Source organism: Haemorhous mexicanus, chromosome Z, assembly GCF_027477595.1.
Source record: "Haemorhous mexicanus isolate bHaeMex1 chromosome Z, bHaeMex1.pri, whole genome shotgun sequence".
NCBI classification, from domain to species: domain Eukaryota; kingdom Metazoa; phylum Chordata; class Aves; order Passeriformes; family Fringillidae; genus Haemorhous; species Haemorhous mexicanus.
In genome coordinates this window covers 51,858,559-51,871,524 of record NC_082381.1, presented here as the reverse complement: position 1 = coordinate 51,871,524, position 12,966 = coordinate 51,858,559, and the positions used below count along the sequence as shown (strand labels likewise).

Sequence of the window (12,966 nt, the reverse complement as noted above, 5' to 3'; positions counted from 1 at the left end):
ATTTATGGTTCCAAACCCTCTGGTTGTGCAAATTTTCCCTTTACACCAGTGTAGGAATTTGTCCAAGAGCTATAAAATGAGTTCATCACTCCTTGGGCTACACTTTGGCTCTTGTATCCAAGAACAATATTTTGAGCATGGCTTGAGGAATAATTCAACATACGAATTTGATGAGAACAATTCAGTATTTGCAAGCTCCATAGGAATGAGGGTTTTTTTCCTCCAGTAATAGCAGTTACTTGTATTTTTAATGATTGTGTTGCGTGTTATTTGATGGATACCTCATTTCAGAGCAAATGCTTGTTTCCACTCATAGAATGATGTTGTAGCACAAGTAAGTAGAGAAAAACTAGAATTCATGGAGGGAAAACAACAGAGAATTTTTTCTGTTCTATTTTAGTGAAACTTTTATCTTGTGTTTTCCAGTTTATGTAAACAAATTATGGCCCAGAGAAAGTGTGAAGCAGAAAACATCATCAAGACTGCAGAAGAGAAGGAATATGAGTACAAGGATCTTGTCATTTCCTTGTTTATTAGCATCTGGGGGAAGGGGAAGAGGCTGTCTTACAAAATTCAAAGAACTGGAACATCTGAGACATTTCAGCTAGAAATTGTGGTGCTCCCATGCAGTGTACATTATAAGAAATACTTTTGTGACTCCCAGGGGACAAGTAATGCTACAAACCAAGCTTTGTTGCTCCCCTCTTCTCCTGTGATGTAATTTGACATGACCGATAAAGTCAGACATGCTATGTTAACCTTCAGTAAATTTGAAGAAAAATGTGGTTTTCAGTAAAATATGGGGAAAAGCTGCAATCTTTAGTAACTAAGAAATAGCTTTCAGACTTGACAATAGAAGTAAAAGATTTCCCAGTGAACACAGACTGTCTTATGTGGTGTCATACTTGGCTTTCAGAGTCAGTGCTCAAGTGCCTGCAACTTGTTGATATTGACTGTGCTGTTCATCTAGCATCTCATCACATTACACCTCCAACCCCCACCTGCAAAAGCAAAAGAATTTTGAATTTTAGCTGTGACACAGATTTGTAGAAGCCAGTTTTCCAGTGCATATTAAAGATTATTTTTAAAACCTCTTTAGCCCCAGTAGCCCGAACTACTTAGGATTAATATAAAAGTGGTATTTGATATATTGTAAACTGGTTTGAAAATCAGAAAGGCAGTAGCTGCAATTCATTAATATTGCATTGCAAAATTGTTTTGCTGTTGACTTGGACATATTAGATGATCACCCTGGAGCCTGTGAGGACTTTAACATGAGTCATTCCAGCTGCTTGTCTACTGGTACTTAATAACTCTCTTCATCTGCTGGTACAACCAGCAGACATTGAGATGTGGAAACAGTGGTAAGGTAAGGGATATAGCGGCAAGTTTTTGTAAGAACTTCAATATCAAAGAACCCCACATGAGCTCTACATTCTGAGCTGGAAGTCATGCCACTGGAGTGACCAGTAGCTATATATGCTGTGTCATAACTTGATATGGAAAATCAGGAGAATGCAGAGTATTTTAGAAAGGAGGGGTCATCTGGTTCAACAGATCTTCTCTGGCTTTTCCAATCTCCTTGCTTTTTCACTAAAATCCCGAGTTCCTGTATTCAGAAATGAATTTAGATCTATACTGAATTCACTGAAATACACTGTTCAAAGGGTCATTACTTCCAATTTTTCCACAGCATACCTCGCTTTCTCTTAGCTTAGGTTATTGTTTGTTGTTTAACAGTAGAATATGTTACCAATCAAAAGAAATTGTATTTTAAAGGAATAGACATTTTTTGTTCATACACACTTCATCTGGGACACCAAAAAGTTGTTATCCATTCATTTTAAGTGCTGCAGATTTCTACTCAAGGTAACTTCACTTCTGTCTTTCTGATAAGAGATCTTTCTTTTAATCAGAGATGTGAATCACATCACCTTCTTTACAGCATTCATCTGATCTTACATCCAGAGCACTTCATCTTTTCTTAGAAGAATAAATGGCCTGTAGTGCAATAACTACTACAGTTTATTAATTATCCTATTTGTCTGGCCCAAATTGATATTGTGTTGTGTAAAACACAACAACAGCACCATTTCTGTATCTGTTCAACTTAACATTTTAAGATCTTTGGATGATGCTGAATTGCAAGATGCTCTAGATCACTGACCTATTTTAATTTCATGTGTTATCTCCCCGTCATTCCATCTTTATGCCAGAATTATTTCTGTTATTTCTAGCCCTCCATAAGCTTTGCTGAGAGGTTTGGTAAGGACTGCGTATTGCAATATGTGGCCCGGCTATACAGTAACATAGGAATAACTTCTCCAAAAGCCCTTCTAGTCCAGGATCCTGGCACTATGAGAAACTGATAACTGGGAATAGTATGGAAACATGCTAAGCACATGTTAATATCTTCCTCAAGTATTCTCTTAGCCTCCAGCATTCTGCAGCTCCAGAGTTTCCTGGGCCAGAGACAGTATCTTCATATTCAATAGTCCTTGTCAGATTTTATCCTTCATCAGTTTGTTTAATCACTTTTTGATCCCAGATAAACCTTCCATATTGGCAGTATCTCATGTCAGTGAGTTCCACTAGCAAATGTACATTAGGTGACAGGGTGCCTCTTTTTTTATGAACCTGCTATTTACACTTTTTTGGTGCCTTTTCTCTTGTTTTGTTATGTGAACATCAGAGTAACTGGTCTTTCTTCATCTTCTTCATACTGCTCGTGGTTTAATAGAGGCTAATGAAAAGAATTTTATCTCCATGACACAAAATTGCCACACAATAATGAACTGATGTTGAGCATTGAAGAGAGAATTTACAGTGTAATAAATGTTGTAGACCACGTTTCACTTTTCTGACAAAACCACCGATAGAATTAATAAATAAGGGTTAAAAGTGAAAATGAGAGGACACATTTTTAGCTATTGTCTAGTAATATGCCTTATTTTATAAATTAGTAACCTCTTGCATTGGAGTGATATGGCTTATTATGACTATGAAAATAATGTATTGCTTTTCTGCAAGTAGACACGCAGGACTGATATTTCAAGAGAAGACATTGACTTTGTCCGCAAGGCCAGGGTATGAAATGAAAATAACAATTATTGATTTTTTTTTCCTATGCTAAGAGAAACATTTTCCAGCTTTTATGAGGGGGAAAGAGCAGATGTTCAGCAAGAGAGGAGAGGTTTTCAGTTTTAGCAATAAGACATGATAATTTTTGCAAAGAACATTTCTTTGCAGTTATATCATCCTGAGATGGGGAAACAAGTCAGAAGACCAAAATATAAATAGTGAAAAATACCCTAAAATGGCATTATCTTGCAAGTATACAGGATTTTTTTTAGGAGGGGGTGAACAAATGATTCAAAAGATTCAGCTTCTTTCTAGTTTGACAGACTAAGGTGTGGTTGTTTTAAAGAGATTGAATATATACTTGTCACATGACTTTTAATTTGGACATGCTGAACGATGTTGCTGCACTCAAGTCTACCACCCTGAATTTTAAAAGGCCTGAAAACAGCAGGACTCTGGAAAGATGCACCAGACAAGACAGACAGGACATTGGGACAGGATCAGGGCTGAATACCTGACAGTCATTCAGCTTAATTTGGCTAACAAAGTAAAGAGATTACTTTTATTCTCTTGGCAGAAAAAGCATCACTAGTCTTTACAGAACATACAAAGTGCTATGACACATTACTGAAATGTCACTCTGCAGGAATCGTGGGAATATGGGAACGTGAAATGTTAATGAGGAAGTCTGTTTTCCAAGGCTATGCAATTGGTTGCTGTGCTTTTTAGTGCATGAATTCAGAGTAAACTTCTACTTAGAGCCAGGAATTGGGGGGAAAAAAGATAATCAGAAAAGGGTTATGTAACAGAATGTCTGCAAAAGCTGGGAATTCCATTTGATGTCCTCTCCACTAGTGCTGGGGCCTCCCCAAACATGGCCACTGGCATTTAGGAGGAAGACTGTTCTGGCTGGTCTCCGTCCTGTTCCTTGTTAGCTGCTGCAGCACCCTGCAGCTGGGTGGTGGAGCCCCAAAGCCATCCATCACCCCCAGCACCACTGCCCCAGTGAGCTCACAGTTAGACTGGGCTGCAGCTGGCATGCATTGCAAAGGAGCAGCCAATCCCTCCGCATGGTACTCAGATGAATAAGGCATGAACCTGGTGTGAATTGATTGAGTGGGCATCTAAGCAACAGTACTGGTTGATTTGCCTGAGGGTCAGAAGGTTCTGCAAGAGAGATCTTGATGAACCGGCTTAAGGAAAGCTGCATGAGATTCAACAAGGCAAAGGGCTGGGTTCTCCACTTGGGTCACAACAACCCCAAGCAGTGCTACAGGCTGAGGGAAGAGTTCAGAGCTTTAAGAGCTGTTCAGCAGAAAGAAACTTAAAGGTACTGGTCAACAGCCAGCTGAACATGAGCCAGCACATGCCCAGGTAGCCAAGAAGGCCAATGACATCTGGGTGTGTATCAGATATAGTGTGTCCACCAGGACAAGGACAGTGATTGTCCCATTGTACTCCACACTGGTAAAGCCCCACCCCAAATCCTATGTCCAGCTCTGGGGCCCTTGCTCTGAGCTACTAAAGTGTGTCCAGAGTGGGCCAACAGAGCGGGTGAAGGGTCTGGAGCACAGGTCTTACAAGTAGCAGCTGAAGGAGCTGGGGGTTTTTAGTCTGGAGAGGAAGAACCTGAAGGGAGAATTTATTGCTCTCCATAACTGCCTGAAAGGAAGTTGTAGTAAGGTGACAGTTGTTCTTTTCTACTATGTCTCAAGTGAAAGAATGAGAGGAAATGGCCTTAAATTACAGCAGGGAAGGTTCAGATTAGAAAATAATTTTACTCTGATAGAGTGGTTAGGAACTGGAATAAGTTGCCCAGAAAAGTGGTGGAGTCACAGTCTCTGGAAGGGTTCAAGGGGCATCTGGATGTGGCACTTGGGAACATGGTTTAGGGGTGATTATGGTGACGCTAGATGGTCTAGAACTAGATGATTAAACTAGATGATGAAATAGATGATCTTTCAGGTCTCTGACAACCTTGACAAGTCTGTGTGATGATTTCATGTGATTATTTCTTGTGCCTTTCCTGGCCTGTGGCTAGTGTCTTAACTCTGAAGCCCCACACACCTCTTGTGCCTTCCATATCTCTCTGTAGGTTGGCTTCTCCCAGCTCCACCCACTGTCTTCTGTTTCCAGCAGGAGTACAAGTCTTCATTTGGTTTTCTCTGTAAGAGAGCTATCCATTTTCTCACAATAGCAAGACAACAAGGCCTTGGATTTCTATGGCAGCTAGGAATAATGAACATGTCAGGGTATAGACAAATACATTTTTAATTGGAAGAACTTAAACTATAAAATTAGAGGCCCTGCTTCAAGACTAAGACATGGTCCTTCTATAGTAGCCCTAGAAGATTAATGTTTGCAAATAGACTAAAACAATGTTCAAGGCCAGCTTCTCTGGCACCTTTCAAAATGCCAAATTCATTGAAAAGATGGTTGCTTAAAGTGGTAACAAATGTTAATGACATTGTATTGTTGAAAGTGCAATGTTTCATACATGGGACATTGTAGTAGTTTTTCCTTAGAAAGACTTCTTTAGAGAACATGACAGTTCACAGATTGGGCATAGCAGTCTCCTCCCTGTGGATTGTTTGCATGTTGCAGAGGCTAATTCACCAGGTTTTCTAACCCAGTATTGCTAGTAAAAGCAGCTAGTAAAAGCTAGCTAGAATATAATGAAAGGCTATAGCTGGGCTAGGGTGTACTTTCATAAACTGACATTTGGAAATAAGTTCTTAAGTCCATATTTCTGTAGAAGTGCAATTCTAAATAACAGAATTGTGATATTGTATGTTATTATAGTGATAATGCAGCTGCTTTCAGGTAAGTATCAAGAAAACTTACTCTTATTTGTATACATAAAATGGTCATACAGCTACATTATGAATTTTAAAGTGATAGCATATTAAGTTAAAACTCTAATGCTTTTAATCCTGTCATAACTTTAGCTAGGCTGAATATAAAGGCTGTAGCCTGTTCAGTACAAAACTATTTGAAATGTATGTGTATCAAGCAGCACTGAAATTACAGTGTGCATGGCAGGGACTTTATACTGCAGAATACTGGTGATACCTGAGAGCTTTGTAATAACCTGCATTTCTTATTAAAGGATATGCTGAAGGCATCTCTTTGAAGCACTCAGAACCTTTAAACTTTGGTCAGTGAAGTAATGTTTTCATTCACTGGTGCTTCTTGGAAAAAAAACTCCTAGCCTTGTTGAGAGTATGGCAACAACAGCAAAAAGGCATCCCACCTCTCTTCACTGCTGTTATGGCACAACCCTTGGACACTTGGACTCTTAAAATAAAAATCAAAAGAAGCTCTCAAGAGACACAATTTGTTTCAGGCACCCTGCAAACAGTTGTGTCAAGTCCTAGGCTTCAGTTCAAAATCTCTGAAGTATGTGCTTCATTTTAGGTGTAAAACTAGCAGAGCCCTTAATGCTTTTCTGAGCTGAGTGAGTGTTGACTTGGTAACCACTGACTTTTAATAGAGAAGGAAACATGCATTTTGAAGAAGTGCCTTTGGCCCGTACTTGTGGTTTTGAAGTGCAAGGTGCTGTGAGACCATGGGTAGATGCACAGTGTGTCATAGATGATCAGTGTTGCACAGGTTATCTTGTCTTCACTGAAGTGCCATCTGTCAAGGAGACCACCCTGTATAATACTTTTGTTGATTCCTTAAAGGGCAATAAATTCTATCTTCATAAAGATGTTGAGGTGTTTGAAGTAACATGAATGATAGAGATGGAGATAACTCAGGACTTTTCAGTACTGGTCAAGTCCTCTGTCCAGTGAGCTCTTGTTCCTTCAGGGACAGAAATGGACACAGGTCTGGGCAAGATGATCTGGGAAGAGCATCAATGAGCCCTGTGTCTTGTGCTTACCTGTAAACTGAATTCTTGGTGTCAATACTAACAAGTCAGTCTTGCTACAACTGCAAAGAGAGAGACAGCTAGGTGTGTGATGTTACAGTCAGAGGTGATGTTTCTCTAGAGGAGATTGTTCTTCATTTTCCTGAGTGGCATTAAAAACTCAGCATAGAATCCTACCAAAAATAGACTGCATCTGTAGTGAAAAAACATAAGAAGATTTGAAGAGTGGTCGGGGATTTTTTAAATTGCTTTTTCAAAATTTCTTGATTTAAGATGTGTAAGTAAGTAAGGTCACATAAAAGTAAGGTCACATATTTTATTGTCTATGGCTTTAACTAATTTTTAAAGGAATTGGTCAAAGAAATTGCTGAACAAAACCAGTAGCAGAGGTTATATGACAAGCAAATGTAAGAGCCATTCTAATACTTGATGAGACCAAAACATTCTCATCACTAACCATCTTTTCATGGCACTTGCCTTTTGAATGGGTGTATGTGGCTGCATGTTTCTAAGGGACTAACTTTTTTATCTTTCTAATAAATACCTCTCAAGACTGGCTTAAAACTGGTCGTGGTTTGGTTGTCATGTCAGTTTAGGCTATGATAAGGTGGGAAACTGAGTGTTTGGTTGCATCTCAGCATGTTGGTGTGTTCAAACTCTGCACATAATTGACAGGCCTCTCAATCAAAGTTGATGAAAAATATCAAAGCACAGAGCTTACAACCAGTCTGTCTGCCAGAGAGATAAACTGTTAACATAGAGAAAAATGGGCCAAATTGGAAAAAACACTTATAAATGTGTATCCATTCTCTATCAATGCAGTGCACAGGAACTGGGTCCCTTTTTACATGGCTTGGACACCTGTGCATAGCAACCTGCATGGAGTCAGAAGCACATCCACAATGTAGCCAGGAACTGACATTGGGAGCTCTGCCTGTCATTCAATAACCTGTGAAGTAACATTCCTCTATCACTCACATACATCTCATGTGGAGAGAGTAGAAAAGGGGCCTCATAATAAACTACATTTTAGCATGACTTTCTGTTTCTATGAAATAAGTAGTGAACGCGGATTTCACCGCTGATGAGCATGTAGTGATGCACAGAACAGGACTGAGCTCTCACAGCCATTGCTGTGTTTGGTATGCTGCACTAAAACTGAATTGTTGACAATTCAGTGTTAGTGCAGCATTACCATAACTGGTAATGCATATAGTGTGTGATTTAGAGATAATATTAAACCTGACTGTTGGGTTTTTCTTCCATTTGCTGTTTGAACATGAGGACAAGAAGGCCATTATTTATAACAAATGCTACATCACAAAGGAAAAATTATATTTTGAATTGACAGAATCCTGAAAGTGTAAATGTGGTTCCATAGCTAAATATATTTTCAGAAAGGGAAATGAGTTAATCGAGAATAAGATGTCCTTGAAAAAGCTTTCTTTTTATTTTTTTTTTTTAACTTCCTTGGAAATGTTCTCAGCTCTCATGGTACAAAAGTAACTAGAATATCTGCATATCCATATCACGGTATCTCAGCAGTTAAAAATTTAAATTTAAAAATTACTTAAATAGATTTCTTTATTGATGTGATCCAACCAGAATAGGACATGACAGGAACAATAAATTGTTTAGAACCTGGAAATAAAATACTTTAAAAAATTTAGATAGAGGTTAGGAAACCTAAGTCTAAGGAAGTTTAATTTTCTGGGGAAACAAAAAATGCTCTGAAAGCTCTCAGAAACGCATTCATTTAGTGAAAATCCCATTCAACAGGAGTTGATTTGAGGTTGGAATCCATATCTTACAAGTTGTTTATTATCAAAGAAATATATCCAAAGGACTTTTGGTTTTTTGGTTTTATTTTTTTATGGGCAGGGTAGTTAACATGGAACAAAATAATTTGATGTATTAACTGTGGAACTTAAGAACAGAAAATAGCCTTGCTTTAATTCAGTCAAAATTAGGATATTCAACCATACAGATCTAATCCTACCATTTCATACAGTCAGACCACAGTGTCTTCATGTATTTTAGTTGATGTTGCAGAGTTTCTAAGAGAATCATCTGTCCAGATTTCATTTAAGGAATCTTTTTTAGTTTCTTCAGTGTTAAAATAGAGAGCGAAACTGGCCTAATTCAAAGTTGGCTGGTAGTGTAATATAGACTTTCCTGTTCCTTAGGTTGGGTGTGCCAAGTAAACATTAAAGATTAGTTCAGACTTCAGAGACAACTTTTGAGATTTTTGTTGAGGAATGTATTGTGTGGTACTGATGGGGAAGAGGAGTTGGAACCATGAATCTGCCATTCTTCGAAGTTCCTCAAAGTGAATATTACCAGATAGGAAAAAAAAAAAGAAACCATGGAGTCTCCATGTTTAATGTCATCAGACTGCCTTGTGAGGGTCTCAATAAACTATTTATAACTCTTTTATTTGTTTTTCTCAGGTTGGGGGTCACACCATGCTGCCCATTCGTTGGATGCCTCCAGAGAGTATAATGTACAGGAAGTTCACCACAGAAAGTGATGTCTGGAGCCTGGGGGTTGTATTATGGGAAATCTTTACTTATGGCAAACAGCCATGGTATCAGCTCTCAAACAATGAGGTGTGTGTGATATATTCTCAAATTGAATTGGGAAAGCTGTTATACTAATTATTGGTGTGGCTTCTCTGGAAAAAGGACAGCAACAAATTTATTTCTTAAAGGCCAATGCATATGTATGGCATTTATTGTGTTGTCATGAACCGTGTGCTTGAATTTCTTCTTTTTCACCCTTTTCTCCCCTGAATGGATGGAAGGTGTTCAAGCAGAACAAGAACAGTTGGAATTTAATTTTTTCCTTTGCATGGCATAAAGTCTGCTCTGGGTAGACCATGAGACAATGAAAAGGACCTTAGCTATCTCCTGAACAGATGTATTATACAGGGTACTGTTTCAGGGTGGTTGTCCATAACCATGGACAGATTAGATTGAAGTAATCAAGGTATCTCTTCATTTCTAGGCAGTCACAAATATCCCCCTTCCAGAGATTAGCCACAGTGATACTCATAAGTTTGCAGAGGGTAGAGAGAAGGAGAGGCATTTATGCTCTATGAGCAGGTTGAAAATTTCTCCTGCCTCTGAGGTGGTGGTTGGGTAGAGAGAGAAGCTATGGGATTAATTCCCAGCTCCAATTTCCTTATGTGTGGAGTGGTCAATGTGGGCAAACTTAACATGAGTGAAGTTATTGCTCTTTGGCCACTTACATTACAGTGAATTTTCCAGATCGTATACTGCTGCTCATTCATCTGCCTAGAAAAGCAGTCCTTTCCAGAGATGGCTGCATCACCACCAGTGAGGCTGCTACGGTTAAAGTTATCTCTTCCATGGGTGAACTCTATGTAGCTGGCACAGCTGTGCTGATTCTTTCCTTGTGATTTCTCATAGGTGATTGAGTGCATCACTCAGGGCCGAGTCCTGCAGCGACCTCGCACATGCCCAAAGGAAGTGTATGACTTGATGCTGGGCTGTTGGCAACGGGAGCCTCACATGAGGCTCAACATCAAAGAAATCCACTCCCTCCTTCAGAACTTGGCCAAGGCATCTCCAGTCTACTTGGATATTTTAGGCTAAAGTCTCCTAGCATTTCTTCTACTGGGCTGCGGGAATGAATGTGTTCAACTGCCGCTGAACTACATTAAAATGTGTTCTTAACTTTGACAGTATTAATGACAAAGTTGCGGAGAAGCTTTCAAAGGGCAAGCAATGTGCGCTTCTCCATCTGTAGACACAGTATTGACTTTTTAGACATTACCAAGACATATCTTCTCTTTCTCTCAGTTTCTATCTTTTTTTTCCTTCTCTCCTGTCTTTCTAATCAATTTGGCTTCTGCATTATTGTAACTCTGCATAGACAAAGGCCTTAAAAACCCAATCTGTTATATCAGCAGACTCTTCAGTTTGCCCACCACAACTAACAATGCCTTGTTGTATTCATGCCTTTGATGTGGATGAAAAAAAGGGAAAAATATATTTGACTAAAACTTTGTGATTTCTGCTGTATAGCTGCTGGGAGTTTCTATGGATTCACCTCATTTTTTTTGCTTCAGCCTGTGGGTGGAAAAAGAAGACTGGTGTTCTCTTCATGAAGAATGCTCTTTGCAGAGATAAAGCCAGATAGAAAGAAGACACTCTTGTGTGATACACTGTCTGGAGGACCTTGGGAAATCTGGTGGCATCCAAACCTACAACAAAACACTGAAGTGGTTTGATGGAAGACAAGAAGGGGTCTAGCCATTTCCCTGAAGAGTCTTTCTGAGGACTAAAGGGATTGTTTAAGGAGGTGCTTTGCCAGCACCATTCATTGCCAGAATCAAGTAAAACAAGATAAGATGCTGCCTGCACTGCACGCAATTGTGTTACAACATGATAAAGTAAACACATGCCCTTTTTTTGTCTTCTGGTAGGATATTGTCATGCCACTGGTGTAAAAATGTTCTCCAGCTAATATTTTTGGTAAAGGCTGAAGCTAGATTTAGTTACATACAATATTGATTTCAAGATTACATGTTGGAACTAAGGATTTTGATAGGACGAACTGTAAATGCTGAGGCAGGTGTATCTTATGCTGTGCTTGTCCAGCAGCATATTCCTTCCTTCCTCAATCCTTTCTTTTTTCTTTTTTTAACCGTGCAAGTAAAACTGTGCATGGTCTTTGTCGATTAATGCCCTTTGTGCAGAAACAATCACTCATCTCGTAGTAGACCCTAGTAGACATAGCAAACTCATAATGATATAACTTATATTTCATTAGAAGGGGCTAATGGAGGACATTAGCCATGTTAAAATGCCTTTACAATGTATAGATATTATAGGCTGATATAACATGAATAATCTAAAGCACGGAGATCACTGGTTATGTTTGAGACATAGCAGGGGATAAAGATCTCTAGAAAAAACAAATTACTCTGTGGTTATGGCTTGCTATTCAGAGTGCAAAGATTCTGACCTCAGCGTCATTTTTGTATTGGTACTATTGCTGTCATAACCAACATACACACTTTATTAAATAATTTATTTTTGGTTGGATTGGCATTGTATGTGTATAACATTTGCATGGCCACTGTGTTGATGACCGCTGCATGGGCATACATGTTGTTTTTCAAACTAGAAGTTGACAATTTGAAATTTAGAGCTAGGATTATTTTTAATATGAATTCTTACAAATGAAAACCTACCTTACCTATTCCTCAAGACTTCTGCCTCCCTCTGTGAGGGGGCGTTATTGCAAAAAAGTGATCTTTCTTTCCATTTTCTCTTTTTATTATTTCTTATTGATATGAGCCAGATCAAAATAGTCCATCTTCGTGTTGGGGATATTTTATTTAATAAATTAAGCATTTTATTTTTGTAAGTGTTCCCATAGCACATTTAATATATAATTTGCTCGCATGTATTATTTATTGAGGCACTTTAAGTTTTTCCTTCAGAAGCTTTTAGAGCTAGCTTATAAAAATTCTGAACATTTTCTGAAGAAAACAGTTCACTGGACACTGATGAAGTTTTACCCTTCTCAATGTCATTGAAAAGGCAGCATTACAAATAAACATGACAGTGTAACTATAAAGCCATACTCAGTATTTCTTTAATAAACTAGATGTTATTTCTTAACTGCTACTGAACTGGAAACACATAAAAAGCCAGAGGAAGATTCCTACAAAATGGGCCTTAAGATTTTATCTAGACTGTCTTGGAAGTTCTCACAGAAAACTAGAAAAAGACTGAGCATCCAGTGAAACCCATTCTCTTGAGAATATGAATGTTATATTTTAAAGGAATTTGAAATTGATCTTCAAAATAACAGTGGTGGAAAAGAAAGATTATCAGAGTCCTCTTACTGTGCAGTGGGAAGAGGGTGCAGTTGGTGGAGGGGGCTGCTAAGTTTCTACATGCATATTCTGTCTTAGTTTCTTCTGAGGTGAAGAAAAAGGCATCTGAGATTATGCTTTTACTGTAAAAGAGTCTCCA

General features: G+C 38.6%; 1 protein-coding gene across 2 annotated transcripts in view; it reads left to right on the top strand.

Annotated features, from left to right (window-relative positions):
* Positions 1 to 12,717, top strand: part of NTRK2 (neurotrophic receptor tyrosine kinase 2) — a 194,530-nt gene extending 181,813 nt beyond the window's left edge. For both annotated transcript variants that reach the window (XM_059873527.1, XM_059873521.1), the window contains 2 exons: positions 9,406 to 9,564; positions 10,387 to 12,717. In XM_059873527.1, the coding sequence (XP_059729510.1) occupies positions 9,406 to 9,564; positions 10,387 to 10,572 (345 nt within the window). In that variant the 3' untranslated portion in view covers positions 10,573 to 12,717. The remainder of the gene's footprint in view (positions 1 to 9,405; positions 9,565 to 10,386) is intronic.
* The last annotated feature ends 249 nt before the right edge of the window (positions 12,718 to 12,966 follow it).